The 24,843-nt window shown below is 38.4% G+C and overlaps 1 protein-coding gene and 1 long non-coding RNA gene across 11 annotated transcripts in view; one reads left to right on the top strand and one right to left on the bottom strand.

Moving 5' to 3' along the window:
- The window catches only part of MMADHC (metabolism of cobalamin associated D), a 30,993-nt gene extending 11,481 nt beyond the window's left edge, over positions 1-19,512 (bottom strand). The window contains exons 1-4 of one of the 8 annotated variants that reach the window (XM_082689961.1): positions 19,371-19,476; positions 18,775-18,834; positions 13,949-14,093; positions 8,248-8,349 (exon numbers count right to left, since the gene is read on the bottom strand). Coding sequence is in view for 4 of the 8 variants with exons in the window: in XM_082689957.1 (XP_082546083.1) it covers positions 13,949-14,093; positions 18,775-18,783 (154 nt within the window). In the remaining 4 variants the exon portion in view is untranslated. Of the gene's footprint in view, positions 1-8,247; positions 8,350-13,948; positions 14,094-18,774; positions 18,956-19,304 lie in introns of all 8 variants that reach the window. The other 7 variants (XM_082689960.1, XM_082689959.1, XM_082689962.1 and 4 more) reach the window with 7 other exon arrangements.
- Positions 19,513-19,548: 36 nt separating this feature from the next.
- LOC309843937 overlaps positions 19,549-24,843 on the top strand; it is a 138,348-nt gene continuing 133,053 nt past the window's right edge. For 2 of the 3 annotated variants that reach the window (XR_014300424.1, XR_014300425.1), the window contains exons 1-2: positions 19,549-19,606; positions 21,911-22,124. This is a non-coding gene — a long non-coding RNA (uncharacterized lncRNA). The remainder of the gene's footprint in view (positions 19,607-21,910; positions 22,125-24,843) is intronic. The other variant, XR_014300423.1, reaches the window with a different exon arrangement.

Genomic DNA, 24,843 nt, shown 5'->3' with positions numbered 1-24,843 from the left:
AAAACCTGCAACCAAGAATACTCTATCCAGCATGGCTTTCATTCAAACAGAAGGAACCATAAAAACTTCCCAAACAAGTGAAGAGTTCATCATCATTAAACCAGCCTTACAAATAACACTGAAGGGAATCTTTGAGTGGAAAGAAAAGGCCATAACAAAGAAATTAGGAAAAAATTTTATAGATAAATACAAACAAAAAAAAAATATATTAATTATTTACAAAATCAGTATGGAGTTTAATACACAAAAGCAGTAATATCAATTTTGTCTATAATCAATAGAATCAGAAAATAAAAGGATGTAAAGTGTGACATCATATACATAAAATGTGGGGACAGGTATAAACTTAGTGCTTTTAGAATGGAGTCAAACATAAGCAACCATAAATTTCATATCCATTGCTATACACATAAAATATTATATATGAGTGGTTTTGGTGGACTCAGCAGGATGGTGGAGAAGTAGAAGACCCTCTTTCAACCGGTCCCCTGAATTGAGCTAAATATCTACCAGAACACTCTGAACACACATGAAATCAGCCTAAAATGTAATACACTTCCGGATTTCTATGAAGGCAGAAGACGTCAATGGAGAGGTAAAGCAGAGTGGGAGCACTCGGGACTCCTACCAGAGGATACACAGAAGGGGAAGAGAGCCACAAGAAAGGACTCACTGGAAAAGTAATACCCCAATATGAAAGTGCCCTATGTTTGGAGACCAGCATTAACTTGGAGTCTGGTTAAAAGCACAGAAAAAGAACCAAGGGTCTTAAGGGGCAATTGCCGGAATCAGGTGGCCACAGGCACAGACTAAACCCACGGTCCCAGGGTGGTTACAGCTGGCACCCACCAGTACCTGAGAGAACCCGGAGGAGGCTCCTGCTGAAGGTCCCTGGACCCCCAGCATTCTGAGACCTGAGCTGCAGCCAGGTCGGAGTGCATCCGGTGTGGGCGTGGACTCCAGAGAGCAGTCACGGCAACGGCAGCCACTGGGATCCAGCTCGCCTAGACCAGTATTATTTGCGGTTTTAGTGGCACTGGAGTGCAGAGACAAGCAGGTGCCTTGGGCGACCACTGAGACGGTGGCTGGAAGTGCGACCACCTGTGGGAGGTTGTGGTGTTTGCAGAGGGGGAGGCACCACCCAGAGGGGAGCAGACTAAGGCTTCTGAGGTGGAGGTCTGGGTATACTTGCATTAACCCTCCAAAAAGCCGCCAAAGAACAAAAGCCTCCAGAGAACAAAAGCCTGAAAAAACGGTTTCCACAGAACCCAGTCCCTTGTTAGGAGGCAGGGTGACTCAGTCCGAGCAAGAATGACTGAAAAACAATGCCCCTCCCCCAGAAGACAAGCCAAAAGAACAAGAGGACAATAACCACAGGGTCCCCATAAAACTGTCACAACCAAACATCAGGGGAAAACAATATATTAAGCCCCATGTATTGCCCCAAAACCTGTATATTTCATAGATACAACTTTTTTGTTTTAAATTTGTTCTCGTGACTTTTTTTAACCTACTTACCACTACAACTAGATGTTTAATATGACACATTACTTAATAACTTTTTAACTTGAACTCTTCTCATACATACACCTGTGTTTTTCTTTCCTTTTTAAAAATTAATATATATAGATATAAGCTTCAAGGTAATCCTTTTTCCCTATTCAATACTATCCCTATGTATAAAACCAGTTTTAATTTCCCTATATCTCTGGAAAGTTGAGTCCTTTAACAAAGATAACAACATTCACCCAGGAAGAACCAAACTAATCTTCCTCACTCACATCGAGGGTTTATAACCACCTATTCTTCTGTGAGTGTTTCTGTGTATTTGCTTTTGTACTTTATAAATCTTATTCTTGGAGTTCATTTTGGCTGGGTTTTATCCCCCACCCCCCCACCCCCGGTCTTTAACTTTTGACAGTCTTTTTGTTTGTTCTTTTTTGTTTATGTACCTTATAAATCTTACTTTTGGGGCTCATTTTGCCTGGCTTTTTTCTTTTCTTTTTCTTTCTCTTTGGTGGTGACTTCCGATTGCTCCAAAACTTTTCCAAGGTGCACCTTGACTGGACTGTGGTCCAGCCTCTCTCAAAAACTGTGATATATTCAGCTATACATTCCCTCAACCACCCCTCACCAAAATGATGATGAGGAGGAACACCCAACAGAGGCAAAGTTCAGAGAATGTGTCCTCTGCCACAGAACTACTAAATATGGACATAAATGATATGTCAGAAATGGAATTCAAGGTAACAATTATCCAGGCAATGGCTAGGCTGGAGAAGACCATTAGTGGCAACACAGAATCTCTAAGGGTGGAAGTGAGGGCTGATTTGGCAGTACTTAAAAATGGTATCAATGAGATCCAATCTAATCTAAATACTCTAACAGCTATGGTAACCAAGGCACAAGATCCAATTTGTCATCTAGAAGACAAACTGATAGAAAAGAAGGATCAGGAGGAGGCCTGGAACAAACAGCTTAGAAGCCTTGAAAACAGAATCAGGGAAATAAATGACACCATGAAACATTCCAATGTCAGAATTATTGGGATCCCTGAGGGGGTGGAAAAAGAGAGAAGACTAGAAGATAGAGTTGAAGAGATACTGGATGAAAATTTCCCTAATCTGGAAAATCGAAAAGTGTTCATGTCCTAGAGGCAGAGAGGACACCTCCCAAGATCAACAAGTCTAGAAAGACCTCTGGACAAGTAATTGTGAAATTCCCCAATCAAATTCAAAGAGGAGGTCTTAAAGGCAGCTCGGGGAAGAGATTCCTTACATACAGAGGAACGACCATCAGAATAATGTCAGTTTGTCCACAGAAACCTGGCAAGCCAGAAAGGGCTGTGAAGACATATTCAGGGCACTAAATGAGAAGAACAAGCAGCCAAGAATACTTTATCCAGCAAGGCTTCCAAGACCAGCAAGGTTTAAAAGATTATGTGACCACTAAGCTGGCACTACAAGACATATTGAGGGGCGTTCTATAAAAGAAGAAAGAGCCCAAGAGTAACACAGAACAGAAATTTAAGGAGACAATCAATAGAAACACAGACATCCCAGACAACATGATGTCAATAAAAACTTCTTTCAATAATCACTCTCACCATAAACAGCCTAAATACTCTCATAAAATGGCACAGGGATGCAGACTGGCTAAAGCGACAGGACCATTGATATGCTGTCTTCAAGAGACACATTTTGAACCTAAAGATACATCTAGACTGAAAGGAAAGGGTGGAGAAACATTGTTCATACCCATGGACCTCAGAATAAAGCTGGGGTAGCAATTCTCATATCAGATAAATTAGATTTTAAGCTAAAGACTGTAGTCAGAGTACAGAAGGACACTACATCATTCTTAAAGGGTCAATCCATGAAGAAGAGCTAACAATTATAAATATTAATGCCCCCAACATGGGAGCAGCCAACTACATAAGCCAACTGTTAAACAAAATAAAGAATCATATTGATATGAATTCATTAATAGTAAAGAATCTTAACACGCCACTCTCAGCAACAGATTAAGCAGAAACTCAAAGAAACAAGAACTTTACATGACACACTGGACCAGATGGATCTCACAGATATATACAGAACATTACAACCTAAAACAACAGAATACTCATTCTTCTCGAGCACACATGGAACTTTCTCCAGAACAGACCACATACTGGGTCCAAAACGGCTCAATCGATACCAAAGATTGAGGTTATTCCCTACATATTCTCAGAATACAATGCTTTGAAACTGGAACTCAACCACAAAAAAAGTCTGGAGGGAATTGAAACACTTGGAAGCTAAAGACCAAACTGCTTAAGAATGTTTGGATCAACCAGGAAATCAAAGAAGAACTTGAACTATTCATGGAAACCAATGAGAATGAAGACACATCAGTCCAAAACCTATGGGATACAGCAAAGGCAGTCCTAAGAGGGAAATACAGAGCCATCCAAGCCTCTCTCAAAAAAATTTTACAAATCCTGAAAATACCAGCTCTCCTTACACCTTAAAGAACTGGAAAATCAAGAATAAATTAAGCTAACCCCAAGCACAAGAAGGGAAATAATCAAGATTAGAGCAGAGATCAATGAAATAGAAACTAGAAATACAGTAGAACACATCGCCAAACTAATCCGAAGGAAAAGACAGAGTACCCAAATTAATAAAATTATGAATGAAAAGGGAGAGATCATGACTAACATCAAGGAAATAGAAACAATCAGAAATTATCAACAGTTATATGCCAGTAAGTTAAGCAACCTAGAAGAAATGGATGCATTCCTGGGAACCTATAAACTTCCAAGACTGCAACAGGAAGAAATTGACAACCTGAACAGACCAGTGTCTAGTAACAAGATTAAAGCAGTCATCAAAAACCTCCCAAAAAACAAGGCCAGAACCTGATGGATTCCCTGGGAATCCTTCAAAGAAACTTTGAAAGAAGAAATAATACCTATTCCCCTGAAGCGGTTTCAAAAAATAGAAACAGAAGGAAAACTTCAGGATTCTTTCTAGGAAAACCAGCATTACCTTGATCCGCAAACCAGGCAAAGACCCTACCAAAAAGGAGAATTTCAGACCAATATCCTTGATGAGTATGGATGCCAAGATTCTCAACAAGATCCTAGTTAATAGGATCCAACAGTACATTAAAAAAATTATCCACCAGGACCAGGTAGGATTTATTATCCCTGGAATATAGTAATCCCCATGCTTTTTAAATAATCAGCCCCACTATATGTGCACTCTGACTGAATAAAGTTCAAATTTTTATACTGATGCCCTTAAGTCTGCTCTAATTCATTGAGCTTACTACATGACTAGTCTTTGGAGAAGACAAAATTCGTGCTGGCCCACGAGACAGGGTGGATTTGAATAGTGAGAAAAGAATACTCCAGGCCCTAGGAATGTTCTGTGAAGAACATATGGCTGTGAGTGCACTGCTTTGCCTAGAGCATCCTCAACACACAAGGGAGGAAGAGGAGGCTAGCAAAATAAGCTGGGGCTGGACTGAAAGGATTTTCTGTCCTAGAGTAACAACTTTGCATTGCCTGTGATAGCAATAGACTTTGAAAGTTGTTGGGTAGAATACTTCCATAAACTCAAGTTTGAAAAGATAGATCTGCTGGCATAGGGCATAACTGTAAGAGAGAAGAATGAGCAGACTGCTACTGTAACAGAGAAGATCAAAGGTAAGAGAGACCTGAATTAGGGCAAGAGCTGTTAAAAATGAGAGGAATCTTCCAAAAGGAGAATTAAAAGAAGGTGGTGGCTGACTGCTCCCTTGCTTTGCTCCCACATCCTCCCAACATCTAGCAATCCAAACAGATGACATCAGTTTTTAGCCTGGATGATCCATGATATAATATTAACAATAATAAATAATAGCAACCACATTTCCATGGTGCTTTCTGGATGCCCAGCACCTGTCTAAGGGCTTTATGTGTAATAATTCCTTTAGCCTTCATAATAACCCCATGACATCAGTAGTAGTATTTCCATTGCACAGATAGAAAACCTGAAGCTCATAGAGGTTAGGGGATGTGTTCAGTCACAGAATCATGAGGGACAGACAGGACTGGAATACCAGTGATCTGGCTCCAGAATCTAATGCCTCTCCTGATGGTCCCATTAGCAAGAACTCCCTTGTGGGTTTTAGCCCTTTTAACTTTTTATGTGTTGAAAAGGAAATATTCAAATGGAACATCTAGCTGGGAGGGGAGATGGGAACCTAGAACTCGGAGGTCAGTACTGAGGAAACAGAATTGAATGCTAGGTGTACCTCACTCAACTAACCTGAATCCCTGAAAGTCACCATTACTGAATTTGACATTAGAATTTAACCCACTATTTGGCTATTGTGGACAATGCTGCTACGAACAGTGGGATGTATATGGTCCTTCTTTTCACTACATGTGTATCTTCAACAGACAAATGGATAAAGAAGATACAGTCCATTTACACAATGGAGTATTATGCCACCACCAGAAAGGATGAATACCCAATTTTTGCATCAACATGGATGAGACTGGAGGAGATTATGCTGAGTGAAATAAGTTAAGCACAGAAAGTCAATTACATATTGTTTCACTATTTGTGGAATATAAGCAAAAGCGTGGAGGACATTAGGAGAAGGAAGGGTAAATGAAGGGGGAGATATCAAAGGGGAGACAAACCATGAGAGACTGTGGACTCCAAGAAACAAACTGAGGGTTTTGGGGCGGGGGGGGGGGGGGTTGGCCCTGTGATGAGTATTAAGGACAGCACATATTGCATGGAGCACTGGGTGTTATACATAAACAATGAATCCTGGAACACTACAACAAAAACTAATGATGTTACTATATGGTGACTAACATAACATAATAAAAAAATACAGAAATAAAGAAAGAATGAATGAATGTAATCCACTGATTTTCTGTACTCCAGGGGAGGGGACCTGATGGAGCTGGTAGTGAGACAATAAAGATTTTCAGCCCCATTGGAAATAGTGCCCACAGACTTCCTCATCAGAGGTCGCAGGAGTAAGGGTCTGCGTATCTTTTGTTCTCTCACACTGCAGTTCTGGTAATCTGCTGTTGGATCAAGTACTATATTCATTTCCATTTGGTTCTAGGAAATCAGGTGGTTCATGATATTTTCATGCTCATTTTTAAAATTCCAACCTGCTTTAGGCTTCTGAAAATCTCAAACATCATGCCATGAAATATTGAGTTCAGGTATCTAGACATCATTGGGAAATCAAAGAACTGTGTAGCATCATGGCTTTAAAAAAAATGCTTTGCACAACACCTGAGTGTGGATCTTAGTTCTGCCGCTTATAAGTTTTCCATTTTTGGACAAACTACTTTCTGTCTGTAATAACACCCATCTAATGGGAGCACTGTTAGGTTTAGAGGAAATGACATACACAAGTCATTTGTTAAACTTCCTATGAAGAAGGTCTGTAAATTTGAGCTGCAATCGTTATCTGATCTCTAAAGATGTCCACTTTTGTGGACATAGAAGCAGTAAAAATTATCCCCCAAATGGATTTCCCTAAAAATGTAATACAACCACTTCAAGGGATGCCTGACAGGATATTTTAGTACTTAATCTAACTGCAACTCTGGAGAGGGAAATATCATACCATCACACACAATTCAGGACATCCAAAAAAACAAGCGAAATACTCCGACCAGCCATTAATACACAGATAGCATGTTAACGGAGGTAATCATGAAATTCACTGCTTTAGATTTATTCGGCCATTACATGCCCAGAGACATTTGTCAGAAATTGTTGACTGCCCTTTTAAATAGTTTTCCTTTAGTTAGGTGGGCAGTATTTCTAAACCCAAAACAGAAACACTGGATCCAACAGAATTCTACGTCAAATATTTAAAAAGATCTACACATACACTGGCTTTAAGAAAAACAGAGATTTGAAAAGTATATTTATAGGGACAGATGCTGTGTTTGTGTAGCCAAGTCTTAAAAAGTCCTACCTGAGGCAAAATAGTTCCCTTTGGGGAGATTTTGCCAGGTCATTGTGAAGGCTGGACACTTTGTTCAGGCCTATTGTGATGACTATTTATAAGTCAGTAAAGGATAGAATTAACAGTTTTCTGCACAGACGTTTTCTATTGAAATTTACCTAAGTATCTCATTTAACATTCACAAAACCAGTATGGGGTAAGTGATCCTATATCCAATTCATGAGGAGGAAATCAAACTCAGGAAAAAAAATAAAAATTAAGGACACAAAGTTTTTAAGTAATGGGCTAGGACCCAGGTTGTTTTTTTTTTTTAATATGGAAGTTCCCTTCTTTCATATTGCATTGCCTTATGAAAATTACTGGCCAAGTGTCTCACTTTTGGAAATAGCTTTTATATTAAAATATACAGGAAGGAAAGGCTGTTGATGATGGGAAGTGATTTAAATGTCCCTTAAAGTGATTTCAGGGAAGATTATTTTTAGATTTTTTTTAGGTCATAAATGGGAAGACATGATGGTACAAGCATATATGGCAGGATGTTCAGAGTATGTTCTGTTGCCTTTGGAAACTGCAATTTCCAGATGCCATTGAGTTCTGGTTTTAGAAGATCACTATTTTCAGACCCACTAATAAAATGTAGATGAAAGTAAAATTCTTAATATTGCAACCCCCAGAATGATTCCTAAATAGTGAAAGATCTTTATCATTTATAATTCATATCCTGCTTTACTTTCATGGTTTAGTGAAGATCCATAATATTATAAATACCTTAATCAGAATTTGGCGATTTAGAAATTGATCATATGAATGAATCAGAAAGAAATGTATTGACGGTAGTCTTGACAGGCCTGGTGGAAGGCTCTGGTTGCTCTTAAAAAACAAACAAACAAAAAAAAACGACATTTATGTGTATGTGTCCAAAGACATATGCACAAAGTTTGATTTCTTACTGATATTATTTTATTATTTAAAAATATTTGGATGGTTAGAGTTACCATGAGATTCTTTTAATCTGTTGTAATTCTATGTGTCTTTATCGTATTTTACCTGGTATTCAAACTAGACTTTTAAAGTTTGGAAGCAGAAACCCTGTTGTTATAAGTTAAATAATCATCTCTACATTGAAAAAATATATTTCAAGGTGTTTTTTTTTTTTTTTCATGCCATGGGCCTCCTTTCAAAAAAGTTTTTAAATGAATAAAGTATATATTTTAAAAAACTGATTAGACATTTTTAATACATATATCAAAACATTTTTGGAAGTTGTGATAGAATATATGTGCTTGTTATGATGGTTTAGTATTACAAGATCTATAGTTCTGAAATATTGACAGTATAAACGGTATTGATATGTTGGCAATACTTAAAGTGTCCCCAACTTATGATGATTCACCCTAGGATTTTGGACTTTACTATGGCTCAAGAGCGACACGCTTTCAGTAGAGACCACATGTCAGCGAATTCTGAATTTGGAGCTTTCCCTGCGCTAGGGATAGGCAGTAAAATCCTCTCTCATGATGCTGGCCAGTAGCAGTGAGCCCCAGCTCCCATATGACAACTTGATCATGAGGACAAACAACCGATCCACTTACAGCTACTCTGTACCCATACAGCCATTCTGTGTTTCACTTTCAGCAGAGCATTCAAGTCATCACATGACGTACACAAAACTTCATTATACAACAGGCTTTGTGGGAGGATGATTTTGCCCAACTGTGGGAAAATGTAAGTGTTCAGAGAAAGTTAAGGTAGGTGAGGCTAAGCTGTGAAGTTCAGCAGGTAAGGTGTATTAAGTGCACTCTCAGTTTATACTATGTTCAACTCATTCAACTGTGCTCAATGGATTTATCTGGACATAATGCCATTGTAAGCCAAGGAACATCTTTAATGTGATAGGACAAGATCTGTTCTCTGTTGGCGACAAGTCCCAGCAACTGCTAATCACACTGAACATGTTGCGTATATGCACAATGAAAAGACATGCTAAACTTCAGTGGAATGTTAGTGAAAAGGTAAATGTGATTTTTTCCACCCAAATTCATCCTATGCATGGACCCCACATCCAGAAAACCTGTTAAGTAATAGGTTTTCTAAAAGTTTGTATCAACAATGATTATTTGCTGTTATTGTATGCTAAAGGGCCTCTACTATAGTATCTTCAGAACATTTAAAGTAGACTAAACATTTTTAAAGAACAAGCAGACCCATGTTTTGGTGTCTAATGTGGTGGAAGGCTTATTTCTCAGGCACAGAACACTAAGGCAGGTGGCTCTCCTCCGTAATGTAATTCAAGGGCCCAGATTTCTTCCAGCTGTGTCTGCTTTCGCATCTAGGGCCTTGCTGTTGTCTAAATTATGCAGATAGAAGGGAAAAAGGATGTGAAACCAGCACTCTGGCTTCTTAAAGAGCTTTGCCCCCCCCCCCCCCAACATTTCCCTTGGCGAGAATGAGTCACATGGTCCCATCTGGGCATCACTTCTGCTAACAACTCTATACAGTGGAGTGGAGAGCACAAAATTTGGGTGGACAGTTAGCTGTAGCTCCCACAAGTTTTCTCTTAGAGCCTTTGCACGGTAGAGCTGGGGGAAGTTTTCCTAACACTGTACCACCCTTCACATTCCTAGATGAACCCTACTTGGTTTTGGTGGGTGGTGGTTTTTCTAAATTGCCAAGCTAGAGGAGACGAAAAACAAACAAGCAACTGGCAGGTCTTGCTCTGCAAATGGAAGCACCTTAGCTGCAAACCTAGGAGTCATCTTGAGCTGTCCTTCTCTTTCCTCCACAAAGGTCATCTATCTGCTGCTCCCTCTTTTACCTCCTGAGTACTACTTAAATCCGACTGCCCCTGCCAAGCCTCACTTCAGAACCTTATCAGTTCTTTCCTGGATGACGTTTACAATAGCCTTCTGACTGAACACTCGGTCTACAGCTTTGTCCTTCTTCCAGGGCCATCCTCTCTAACAAGGTTCTCAAATTCTGAAAACTTCATACCTCTCTCAATAAACAAACTGAAAACACATCTCAACACATGCACTTTGACTTCCTTAAGTCATGCTTACTCTTTCACCATGACATTTGTCCTAAAATGCTGATTTTAAAATGGAGAGATTAAAGTATGTCTAGATTCAAACCCCTCAGATTGCGTATCTAGAAATAGGAGTTTTAACATGATCTTCTCCACCCAGTGGATTACTAGATACACACCTGTATCAGTCTGGGTTCTGTCAGGTCTCTTAAGACACTACAATATTACAAAACTGAGGAGTTCACAGAAGAATTACCGCTCACCTGGATGAGGTAGAAGCTGGGAAATGAAGGTCTGTCTGCAAAGGGGTAGTCAGAGCGACGGAGAAACAGTCACTGTCTCAACTAGAAGCATAAAACCTGGGGTTTACAGGAGTCTGAGGAGCAATGGGTCTGACCACGACAAGGCATGGGAAATGGGCGCTCCCACACAGGGTTCCCGTAAACACTTATAAAGAACTGTCCCCTTGACTCCCACAACCTTCTGAGTATAATGGCCTGCGTTTCACCTGGGCCTGCTAAATCTCCACAAGCTCCTCTCATCACAGAGCTAGTGCATAACTACTGGGAAGGCAATGAAAGGGAAATCTTCCCAGCCTTAGGAGAGATGTCATGTGGTTGTACCAGTTGACAACAAGCATTCCTATACAACATACTTGGAACACGGCCACCTCGGGATGGGGATGGATAGTCTAATCTGGACTGAGTGAGATTTTTCTGTAACACACCAGATTTTGTCTTACCCAAAATCTTTGTGTAGCTTTCTTTTGCCTCTCTCAAGTTTTTTGTTTCTTTTTGGTTCTAGTAGTTTAATCATTTTAGCCTTGCAAACTTTTATTTGCATACTTACATGAGTGCATAAACAAATAAAACATAAATTCTTACTGCAAGCATTGGTTGAACAGTGGGAGGACGTTAGAAGCCTCTTCTATACCCTTATTGTCCTTCACAGTTTCCCCTTCTAGCAAAATATCCAGTGCCCCACAGAATTTCTTTAGAAGTCACCACCCTAAATGGTGACATCCAAAGTCATCAGCATGGTACATAAGGCCCTCTGTCATCATCAGCCTCCTGCCTACCTTTCAGTTCATCTTCTAATAGCCTTCAGGCCACCCTCCATGGCAGCAGTCCCAATATAATTAGTCTTATCTTAAAGCTTTCCCTTGGCATTTCTGCTGTCCTTTACCTGGAATGCTTCTCTACCTTGTCTGTCAGGTAGATTTGTATTCACAAATCATCACTACCTCCAGATCATTTTTTCTGACCCAAACACTCTTCTCCCTCTGAGTACAACATGTAACACAAAGGAGGGCTCCAGAGTGCTTTATGTCATGAGTGGAGCTACTTCTGATAATTCTCCCTAAAATATATAATAATATCTCCTATCTCACTCTTCATTTCTCAATTGGTGAGTAATTAGAATCACACATATATAGTGTACAACTTCATTTTTGGTGTTGTTTTAACGCTATTTAGTTTTACCTCTGCTTTTGTGTATGCGTGTGTGATTTTGTAAAAACGAAGACCTTTTTAGAACTTTTTCATTGTGAGAACTTACTTTTGGAGAAAATTGAAAATCATTACAAAAATCACAAGAAAAGCATTCTGTAAGTCTGATATTAATAAATTCATACTATAGCATTCTCACACCACTTAGCATTTCTAGAATTAAAATTAAAAATAGTAAAGCACTCGAGAGTATATCGAGAAAAGGCAACCCTTGCACTCTGTTGGTTGGGAATGTAAACTGGTGGAACCACCAGGGAAAACAGTCTGGGATTCTTCAAAAAATTAAAAAGAAATACCAGACAATCCAGAAATTCCACTGTTAGGTATTTACCCAACAAAAACAGTCATGGTAATTCAAAAGATTTATGTAGCTCTATGTTTACTGTACCATTATTTACAACGGCCAAGATATGGAAGCAACCTGTTTACTGACAGATGATAAATAAAGAACATGTCTGTGCACTGTATAGACACACACAATGGAATACTACTCAGCCATAAAGAAAGAATGAAATCTTGCTCTTTGCAGCAACATAGATGGAACTGGAAGATATTATAATCAGAGAAATCTGTCAGAGAAGAACAAACACTAAGTGATTTCACTTATATGTGGAATATAACAAACGATAAAGAAATAAGCAAAAGCCAGAAGATATTAAGAGATACAGATCAAACTGGTAGCTGCCAGATGGAAGGGACGTTGGGAGACAGCCAAATAGTGATGTTGATTAAATGGTACAAACTTTCAGTTATAAAATAAGTATGTAATGGGGATTAAAAGTACAGCACAGGGAATATAGTCAGTGACACTGCAGTAAAGTTGTATAGTGACACATGTAACTACACTTAACATGGTGAGCACTGTGTAATGTATAAAATTAATGAATTACTATGCTGTACACTTGAAACTAATGTAACACAGTCAAGTATATATGCTTCAGTAACACAGCCAGTAATTTCCTGGACACAGGCTATGGAAACATTTTTCCAGATAATATTTGTTCTCTGCAAGAGAAAGAAAAGCAAAATTAAACTACTGAGACTATACTGAAATAAAACGTCTTTGGACAGTCAAGGAAACAATCAGCAACAACAAAAAGGCAACCTACTGAATGGGAAAATATATTTGTAAATGCTATATCTGATAAGGGGTTAATATCCAAAATAGATAAAAACTTAAACAACTCAATACCAAATCAAACCAGTAACCTATTGAAAAGATGGGCAGAGGGCATCAGCAAACATATCTCTAAGGAAGACATATAGTTGGTGGGTACATGAAAAAATGTTCCATATCACTAATAATCAAGGAAAGGCAAATCAAAACCACAATGAGATTATCACCTTATACCTGTCAGAATAGCTAAAACAAATACAAGAAATAACAAGTGCTGGCAAAGACATGGTGAAAAAGAAACTCTTGTGTACTGTTCGTGGGAATGCAAACTGTGCAAACACTGTGCAAAACAGTATGAGATTTCTTAAAAAATTAAAAGACAAAGTTAGCAAATGATCCAATAATTACAACACTGGGTATTTCCCTAAAGAAAATGAAAACACACACAAAAAGATATACGCACCCCTGTATTTAACACAGCATAATTTAGAATAGTCAAGATATGGAAATAATCCAAATATCCATCCACAGATGAATGGATAAAGATGTGGTATATGTACACAATGGAGTATTACTCAGCCATAAAAAATACTGAAATCTTGCTATATGTAGTAACATGGATGAATGTATAGGGTATAATAGTAAGTGAAATGATTTAGTCAGAGAAAGACAAATACCAAAAGAATAAATTCATATAGAGTTTAGGAAAAAAAGAAAAAGAGGACAAACAAAAACAGTCTTTAATACAGAGAATAAACTGGTAGTTGCCAGAAGCAAGGTGGGTGTTTTGCGGCAAGTAACATAATTATGTTTACTTACATATATCTGGAGGTGCAGGGGCCACGTGAGACTCATCAGAACCTGAAGATCCTGCAGTTGAAAAGGCTTTGGGACTGACAACCCTTTTAAGTAAAGAGCAAAATCCTGGGAGATAGGAAACCAGTCTGGCTCTATTACAGAGCACCTAAGAATAACACAAAAATTAACATTATTTGTTCTGGATATAAGTATTATACTTACACAGACAATCTTTCGCAAATCCTCACTCTGCAATCTATCTTTCAAAACAAGTCTTAACTCTATTATTGAGCAACTACTATACAACAAGCATTCTGTATATAATTTTAAAAACAAAACAAAACAAAACAAACAATAATTTACTTTGTGTAAAAGTATACGGCCTTTCCAATAAAGGCTAGAATCAAGAGTGCCACACAAGAGAGAATAGGAACCTCTAAAACTTGCCCTATTTGGAACAACACTAAAAAGGTAGTATAAATAAATTTTTCTATTATTTTTTATTTTTTTTAAAGGTTTTATTTATTTATTTGACAGAGAGAGATCACAAGTAAGCAGAGAGGCAGGCAGGCAGAGAGAGAGAGAGGAGAAAGCAGGTTCCCCACTGAGCAGAGATCCTGATGTAGGGCTTGATTCCAGGACCCTGAGATCATGACCTGAGCTGAAGGCAGAGGCTTTAACCCACTGAGCCACCCAGGCGCCCCCAATTTTTCTATTATTAAGGAAACTTCAACACCTTTAGTACACGGCTTTGTGCTGAATTTTTTGCTCCTTTGTTCATTTCCTGGACTCTGAGGTCAGTTACAACAGGTGACTGTGTAAATGTCCTTCATGCATAAACATCTAGCAAAGTACTTGGGTCAGATATAATTCATTCTTTTATTATTTTTTAAAGATTTTTTTGAGAGAGAACGTGGGGGCACGCACACACACACACACACACACACACACACAGGAACACACAGGGGGGAGGTGCAGAGGGAAAGAATGACTCTCCAGCAGACTCCCCACACATAGCTGGATGCAGGGCTTGATCTCAAGACCCTGAGATCATAACCTGAGTGGTAACCAAGAGTCTGATGCTTAACTGACTGCCCCACAACAGAATGCAGGAGTTGGCAAAGTACAGTTGAATACATCCTGCTATTTTAGTAAATAAAGTTTTATTCTAACATTGCCATACCTATTTATTTATGTACTGTGGCTGCTTTCATGCCATAATGGCAGAGTTAAGTAATTGCAGAGACTATATGGTACAGAAAGCCTAAAATATTTACTTATCTGCTCCTTCACGTTAAAAAACAAAAATGCCAACTCTTAATTCAGTAGAAAATATGTAAGAACAAATACTGTATTATCTGTGAAATGCTATTAAAGGATTTAAAAAATTAAGAGATCCTTGAGAGAGGAGGAAAAAGTTTCATAGAGAATATACTAGGTTTTGAAGAAACAGCAGAAATTTGAAGAGGAATGGGGCATTTCAGTGAGTGACTTTCTGGAACAAACGTACAGTCATAAAAGGTATATTCAACAGGTGATAAATTCAGTGAGGTTAGATATTTAAGGGAGTGCAGTAAAAAACAGACTTAAAAGTTAAATTGTGGGCAATTATAAAAAGCTTTACATCTGACATAGCAAAAGTCTTGTTACAAGACAACAAATCAGAATTTTAATCTGGAGGCAGGGAAGAATAGAGGGGCAGAATGTTTCAGAAATGTACCATTTAGGGCAGGATGGACTGGAGTGGGATTAGAGAATGGGGATTGGTGTGGTATGAAAATGAGGTACCACGATGTTGACTTAGTCCAGCCATTTGATACTTTAGCATCATTCCTTTTCCCTTTCACAAAGTAGTCTGAATTCCAACCCATGTGCTCCGACTTTTATTGTAAGTAAGAGAGAACATTCTAACTTGTTTTTCTACTTCTCTGGCATTTCTTACTAACTTTACCACCTTTTCAATTTTTTAGTCACATAAAAATACCTGCAACACTTCCCACATTTCTCTGCCTTCTTTTATACTGCCCTAAGATTTCTTCCACTAAAATGTCCTTTTCCCTCTCCTTCTAGGTCTAGCAAATTTCAACTCTATCTTCAAGACCTGGATAAACAGAACCCTCTTTATGTATCTCTGAAGTACAAGGTCTGTCTCCAGAAAATGGCCACCTGAAAATTTAAGCATCCTTCCTTGGGTCAGGACCCAACATGCTCAAAGAGATAAATGTGATAATTATTACACTTTAACCTAGACAAACTTAGACTTTTGGGTGTTTCTATAATTTAAATTTACACTTACAAATGAAGACATTTACATTTAATAGAATATGGCTCAGGATCTAAAGGCAATATAAAATTTTAAACTCCAGAAGTATTTTGGGCAAGTCCTCAAAATAGTAACAGGCTCAATAGGAGATTATCTGAAAGGGGCAATATTAAATAACAAATACTCAACAGATGTTAGTTACTGTGGGCTAGGTTCTGTGCTAAGTGCTTTACACTGTTTTACTAATCTGCACAAAATACTTCCATATACCATTAAAATTAAAGTATGATTATCAAAATATTATTTTTGATAATAAATTGCTTCACAAGCAAAAAGGAAAAGAAGTATTATCCAAATTATTTTAAAAACTTCCCAATATTATTAAGAATTATTTTAGTCTGTGAATGCCAAGGCCACTTTTAGATTTTTTTTCCTTGATGGTTTAACGAAAGTTATAATAAAATGTGAGTTTTGTTGCCAACCTAAGAAAACCAAATCGTTACTTTATTTATATTTCATTTTAATGACAAAAGAAGCCAGTATCTAATTTGTCCACTGAAAGGAATAGCTGATGACAGTGTTAATGTGTTTCAAGTTTCCCTTTTAACCTACAGGATCCTCAAATTTGTTACTTGGCAGATTTTATGACATTGGGTCAGCTGGTAAATGTAACTAAATATGACAGCCAATAAATAATTCAAAAATTAGTATAGCCAGTTTATTTTAGTATGAGGATAAGTACGATTTTATATATGACTACTTCAAACCTAGGTTTCTAGACTTGGGAAGATGACAGGTTATCAAATATAATTTTAAAATCTTTATTAGTGTAAATACAGAAACTGTCTTTTAGACACTACTTTAGGATTAAGTCCTGCTTTTGGTCATGTGAGTAGAATATAGGATCTATATCAAAGACTTAGAACTAGTTATCTAGGAAATTCATCTATATCCATCAAGGAAATTCATTCATACCCAGCTACAGACATTTTTGTGTAGTCCACACTATTATAAAAAAAAAAATCTGAATTGGGTCTAAACACTGAGAAATTACAGATTTCACACAAAAAGTCCAGATTTTTGGCTATTCTTGAAATCTCAGAAGAGCTGGCAGCAGTATTCATATTCCCAAATAGCATTAGTTAGCAATAAATCACCGTAGCTAAGGAAAGGCTGCTCCTGTTATATCAGAAATGAGAATTTCAGTTTGTCAAAGTTCCCACTGAGGCATCTTGATTTACCTGTCCAGCTTCTGAAGCGTGGACATTCATGACTCTTGCTATGTATGCTAATTAAATAGGTGAAGACACACATACTTGCCTATTTCCTAACTGACATTCAGTATTTCCAATGCATATAAACACAAATTTTTAAAGTATATTTGAATATTAAGATTTATTTTGTATGAACTTCTTTCTAACAATAAAAGATTTATGAAAGCATCTTTCAAAATATTCACCCTGCTGATCTAATTCATTTAAATAAAAACAAAGCCAGGTTGAACATTAGTATTCTATTCTAGTTACTCTGAGAGTACCCATGCTTCTATTACAACATTCCCTTTCTGCGGTTCTGGCTAAGTAAAAATTCAAGTTAAAATGGGGTCCAAAACTAGTGGTCTACTTTTATGAACTGACCCTACAGTCACATCATTAGATTCTTAACATATCATGTTCAATTACACGAATATTATCCTGACTAATTGTTGCCATATTAATCCTCCCAACACAGCTTTGATTAAAAGATCACAATGTAAAGAATCAGATCTAAATACCGAGTGTGACATTCAAGCTATTACTCAATTCCAACTCCACAATACAACCTTATTTCCCTCTAATCTCTTTCATATATCTGACACTGCAGAATGCAGAAATGACTTTGAGTTTTGAAAGGGAAGATGTCTCTGAATACATCAGATTCTTCCATTATCTAAATCCTACCATCTTTCAAAACTCAAGATTAAATGTTCTCTGATTAAGTGATCCCAAACCCCTTGTTTCTCCTCTTCACAAAGCTTTGAATCTGGATGTACTTTTGTGTAGCTTTTAAGAAATAATTACTTTACACCTTTATGGTAGCTATTTCATGTACTACTACTGTCCCCTACTATATGAAGTCCTTACAGTAGCAGGAGTCTAAACTGGAGACTTACAATCAATATTTCTGGTCTATGAGAATCATATCTCTTGCTCTCATTTTGTACGATTTGGAAGGTTACTCACTTGACTGAAGCTGTTACAAAACCTTCAGTTTCGCTAACAAAAGAAAAAATAGTTGAAAAATAGATTCTAAATATTTACTCAAAAGGTCTTTTAAAAATATTGAAAGGATGTTGGCACTGAATTTATTTCCAAAAACGAACTTGTAGAAACAAGTACACGCGTGTTGTAGGAAACCTTTGTGTTCCAAACTACCTTCGAAGCGTACCAACATAATTTCACACCCCTTGCTTCCCCTGACGTTTTTCATACAACTACGTCTAAGCACAAGAAACCTGCCACCGATGTTACCATAATTAAACCCGTCCCTCCATTTTCTAACAAGCACCCAAACCACTATACTGCTTAAGAGACTCTTTACTCACAGTGGCCATTTCCAGCGGGGACGGCAGACGCAAATTATCTTCCCTTTTGTAAAGTTATTCCTGAGAACGTACAAAACAAAACAGGCCAGTGTGCGATTAAGCTGTACTAACACACAACTCAGGGAACGTCCACTATCTTCTACCATGTGTTGCTCCACCACGACCAAAGTCCAAGCTCCCCCTAAAATCCAAGAAGGCCAGAATTGGCCTCCAGTCCCTACAGGGCACAGATCCCTGCCCAGAGGAGGCCGTGCGTACCCAGCCCTCCCGGTGTGTGCCCCCACCCCTCAGTCCCAGCAAGCAACTCGGACCAGATGAGGGCGGGGAACGAGGAGCCGAAGGCTTAAACAGAGTTCCAGGGTCGAAGCGAGCATTTTAACACAGATTGGGGGGGGGGGGGGGGGGTGTCTGACCACAGCTCCAAAAAAAGAGTTCGAACGGAGCTGACGGTGAGGAAGCGAAAACAGCCTGCAAACGGAGTGACAGAACTAGGGACACCGACAGGGACCCTGTCGGAATAGGGGCAATACCGAATGCCGTGGCACCAAGAAGGCGGCGAATCTGGAGGGGCTATAGCGGGCGGAAACCATCCGTACCAGTCCCGCCGCCGCCGCCTCCAGCCGTCCCAGACCCTCACTCTTTGCGCCGTCAAAATGGCGGCGGCGACGGCCGCAGGGGTAGCGTAGACGCTGGCAGTGACCAGGCTGAAGAAGTTGCTCCTGAAAGCATCGATGGGAAGGATCGTCGAATTAATGATGCGCACGCGCACAAAAGGACCATAGAGCCTACCTCCTATTGGATAGCCGCGGGCAAACATGTAGGAGGAGAAAAGGTGAGGTGGGGTGACGTGGAAGGAGGAGGGTTCCTGATCTGGGTTGAGGGCTCTTTCTGTTTCCTTCATTAACTCATGGGTTCATTTGCTAGATTCCTCCACCCCAAGGCTTTCTAACTGCCACCAAGAGATACAATCTTAACTTCTTTATATCATAGTTACTGGTTTTTCACGAATCACTGTGTTAGAGCATAGGACACTTAGGAAAATTTTTCTGTTTATGTCCCAGGCCCTTAATAGGCTCAATAGGTATTTATCAAACGATTTATTTAGAAACATATATCATTTTCATTTATCAATTGTTTTTTAATTAACTGAAGTCCATACTTTCTTCATACCAATATTTCTGGGTAGGTAGTGTTAGGTAAGTTGGTCTCTGTTTCTGTTTCCTCACCTGTAAAAGGAGAATAATAGTGCTTGCTCCACACACTGTAAAGATCAAACGAATTTATATATAGCTAACACTTAAAGCATACACATGCACACAGAGCTCGGAGCTTGGGAGTCACAGAAAGGCTTCTAAGAAAGGACCACTGAGCTGAGTGTTGAAGTTACATAGAACCCATTTTTTCATGCCTTAGAAATTTCTCTTCGGTTTACTTGTCCCGGTTATATAATAGGATTTCTGGTTGAATGATGATTGTAAGCTTTTTGATATCAGGAAGCATATGCTATTCATCTTTGCCACGATAGAAATCATTTGTCAGGTTCAGGTGAGAGATAAAAGGAGTCAGTGATCAACAGTATGGCAGGAAGCTGTCAGGAGTAACATCATAGCACATATGCTTGTATGTGTTTTGAAAGATGGATGGGTGTTTACCAGAATGCCAAGAAAAGATGTGGAGGGGTGAGGATACTTCAGGCAAAGGGAGCAGTGTGAACAGAGTTGTGGAATCTGAAACACTGTGCACATTTGGGGAGATCTACAGGTAGTCAAGGGAATGGGTTTGGCATGGACAGGGGCCATGATCATAGTCATTCTTCAGTGCAGTACTAAGATAGATGTAATCTTGGAAGCAATGAGAAGCAACTGGGAAGACTGAAGCAGAGTCATGGCGTTACCAGATTTGTATCTTGGGAAGGTCCTCTGGCTGCCATTTAGAGGATGGGTTGGAAGGGTGTGTGAGGATAACTTCTAAATTTTTGACTTAGGATATTTGGTGAAAAGAGTTGCTTTTGTTTTATTGGGAATTCAGTAATATTAGTATTTGTGGAATGTATACTATGTGGTTGCACTTGGATAAGATTTTTCACATTATTTGTTTTAATTCTCATAACGATATGGAAAATAGAGCTTTATTCTCATGTTAAATATGAAGAAGAAGTGAAAGAAGAAAGGGGCTAAGTATATTTCTGAGGCTTCCAGGGTTGGACTTAAATCAAGGTCTGTTAGGTTCAAAATAGTGTTCTCTCTCCCACATGTATTGTCTTCCAGAAGAACAGATGTTTGGAGAATGATGAAGAGTTTGGTTTGGGATAACTTCAGTTGTAAGATGCTTAAGGGACATTCATATGGAGTTGCCAATAAGTCATTTGAAAATAGGCCTATTGCTCAGGAAAGTGGTTTATATAGGAGACAGAAATTTGAGGGTCCTTGACATATGGGTAATTATTCAAGCCATGGGAACCCCTTATCCTGAAGTTCGACAATAGGCTTTATGAGAAGGGAGTGTCTGTGACACTTCTGAAATGTATGCACATTTTTGTATATTTGTAAATAGATTCATTTTTTTTCCATAGGGAGAGGGTACATACCTTTTTCAGATTCTTGAAGGAGTTCATGACTCTGAATGTTCAAGAACTTCTAGTGTAGAGTACAAAAGAAAAAGGGCAAAGTCAGAATACTAAGAGATATTAATTAAAGGGGTAACAGAAGAAAACCTGGCAATGGAAACTGGCAAGTTTCAGTCAGAAAGTAGAAGGAAATCAGGAGACAGGATTCTAGACATCAAGAATTACTGTTATTATTGCTCCATATTATTAGAAGTTACAAAAAGTTCTTATTGAGGTTCATCTTATTTGATAAATCCAGCAACAGTGACTTTTCCAGAGGAATTTCAGTGGAGTGGGGTGTGGGGAGGTGGAATTCTGATAACTTGGTATTCAGAGGATGAAACAGAAACTTCTTGAGGACAGAGACTTTATCTGTTTGTTCACTGTATTCTGGGACTTTACTGTATTCCTGCTACAGAGGGGTGATCAATAAATGTTTGCTGAATATGTGAAGTTGAATAGATGAAGAAGTGTGGGTCACTAATAACAAGCTACCGTTAACAACAGCTGCTTTTGTTTTTCTGTTTCCAGCCTCCATACCTTCATGACATCCATCTATCTGACAACTGGGCTGGGAGAGTAGTGGTGTCTATACTGCATAAGTGAAGAAAACGAGACTCAGCCTAGGTACACTGCTCGATGATGTACAATTACGTGTAGTGGTGAATGTGAGATTAAACCTTGGATTTGTCTGGCTCCAACATCTCCATGCCTTCCACAACAGTAAAACTCAGAAGACAGAGAGGTAAGTAGCTGTCTCTCAGATTATTTCAGTTTACTCTTATCTATTTTCCTTCTCCCTTCCCCTTTCTCTTGGATTGTTCTTATTCTACAGAGATGAAGGAGGACCATCGAAGAACTGTAAAAATTGATCCATTCACCACATAATGAGATTATTCAGAGGCCAATATGTAATTCTTGGGGGTTTTCTTTCTCATCTGACTTTTATAGCTGCCTGCTTTGATGTTTTTTGGTAAACATCTGGCTTCCCTTTTATTCTAGAAACACCAATTCTCAATAACAAAAGATGTATACTTATGCAAACTAAGAAACATATAGTAATCACTAAGTTCTCAACTTGGCAAGACTGTTCTGTTGCAGCTGGTTCTTTCTGTAAAAACAGTAGGATTATAAAACCAAAAGACAAAATGGACTATTTTCTGCTCAGCCATGCATATCTAAAGCACATTAGAAGTTTGAAGACAATATCTCGTGTTATTTTAAAAAATACTACATGGAGCTATTACCTGTTTGCAAGAAAACAACATGTAAAATGATAATAATAGAAATTTAAAAAGAGTGTGGATAAATGTAAAAATCTGTGAACACTTGGTTTTTATTATTTAACTCAATCATATTACTATTAAGAATACATCTTTTTAAGTTGCCTACATCAGTGATGGACTATCTCTTTAGTATTTGATATGTTAAGATAGACATATATTTTAGTCATTTCTAGAAAACTAAAGCTTTTCCTGGAAGCACCTTGTATGTTCTAGCCACCTATTGCTAGGTGGCAACACATGAATATTACAGAGAGTGAATGACCTGTATCTCTAGGACGTAATGGAAGAGAAGCCTTCTATTTAATATTTTGGTTTTTAGTTTGAATGTGATACATACAATCATTGGACTTTAATTGTGATATTAGATATAACAATTATCTATCTGGTCATCTTTCTGCCTCCTTGTCATTAAAATGGAGACCATAATATTATCTACTTTTTTAAAAGGACTTTATTTGTTTACTTGAGGTGAAGAGAGAGAGAGAGTGCACATGAGCTGGAGAAGGAGTGGAGGGATAGGAACAAGCAGACACTGTGCTGAGCCTGGAGACATGGGGCTCAGTCTCAGGACCCAGAGATCATGACCTGAGCTGAAATCAAGAGTCAGACACTTAACTGACTCAGCCACCCAGGTGCCCTTAATATTATCTACTTTATAGATACATTTAGAAGATTATATGAGATAATCCATGTAAAGGATTTAGCACAGTGCACAGCACTTAGTGTGCAATAAATGTTAGCTGAGATCATCTTTAGTATACGTGCTGCCGAAGCGAGCACTGAGATCATCTTTATCGTTATTATCAGCATTATCATCAGTGAACTCCTCTGAACTTTATACTTAAACAGCTTTGGTTTCCATATATGTGCACAGTGTTTGTGGGGGTGATACAATAATGTTCTCTTACATGAGATTGACCAGGAGGAGGAAAGGAATGGTGGCATTGGGGCTTGAATAATGTACATTACCCCAGATATGTATAATCAGAATCTATGAGGGTTTAGGAAGCTGCATTTTAAGAAATTCTCCAGGGAATTTTTATGAGAACTAGAATTTGAGGACCATAAGTAAAAGATAAAAAAAAAAAAACTGTGCTAGGAAGAAGTGTAATACACACTATGAACACCAGCTGTCACTACTCTACAATTTAAAAACAAACTTGATCCTTAATAGCCAATGGGACTATTACAAGAACATTCTCTAAATTTCAAATGTAAAGATCCAGGGAAAGTGAACTGTGAGTTAAACAAATTTGGATTTTATTAAGGGTCTCTAGGACATATAAATGGCTCGCAAAGTGTAGTGGTTGTGTCTGTGTGAATAAACCTACATCAGGAGAATGATACCTTATCGTACTTGGGGAAATGAAGTGAATGTTCTGTGCTTTAAAAAATCAAATGGGGGGCACCTAGGTGGCCCAGTGGGTTAAGCCGCTGCCTTCGGCTCAGGTCGTGATCCCAGGGTCCTGGGATGGAGCCCTGCATCGGGCTCTATGCTCAGCAGGGAGCCTGCTTCCTCCTCTCTCTGCCTGCTTGTCATCTCTCACTGACAAACAAATAAATAAATAATCTTTAAAAAATCAAATGGGACTCTAGTCTGAAAGTATGTAAGACTGCTCAGTAACTGAGAATATCTTCATTTTCCTGGCCTTATGTCACAATGGAAGGTCTTGTGTAGTGTCCATACAAACATTTTCTTTATTTGTAGACATTGTACCATACTGGGAGATTTGGATTCAAGTTCTGCTTTTTTGTACAGTTTCCTTTGGATCACCATGACAATTCCTTAATATCTATAACCTTTGAGACAGGCATAAAAATAACTGCATAAAGATTGTCATTAGGAGAATCCAGATAATGTAATAAATGTGAAATGTTTCATAAATTTTGAAGCATTAAACTAATACAGAATATTATTTGAAGGCATACAGTGTTGGGCCTTTGCTTTGATACTGGTCTCTGGAACCCCACCAAAGCAGCCATTTTCATAAAAATGACTCTGGTTCTGCTAGGAGCCTAGTTATTTTCTCCACCAAGGTCTTTTGTTTCATTCCAAGGAGAGTTGCCTGATTAAATACAGGACACTCAGTTGAATTTGAGTTTCAGATAAACAAAAAGTAATTTTCTAGTGTAAGTGTGCCCTAAATTTTACATGACAATCTAGCACATCTAACTCCA

This window comes from Mustela nivalis, assembly GCF_964662115.1.
Source record: "Mustela nivalis genome assembly, chromosome: 11".
Taxonomy (NCBI): Eukaryota; Metazoa; Chordata; class Mammalia; order Carnivora; family Mustelidae; genus Mustela; species Mustela nivalis.
This window is presented reverse-complemented; position numbering and strand designations above follow the sequence as displayed.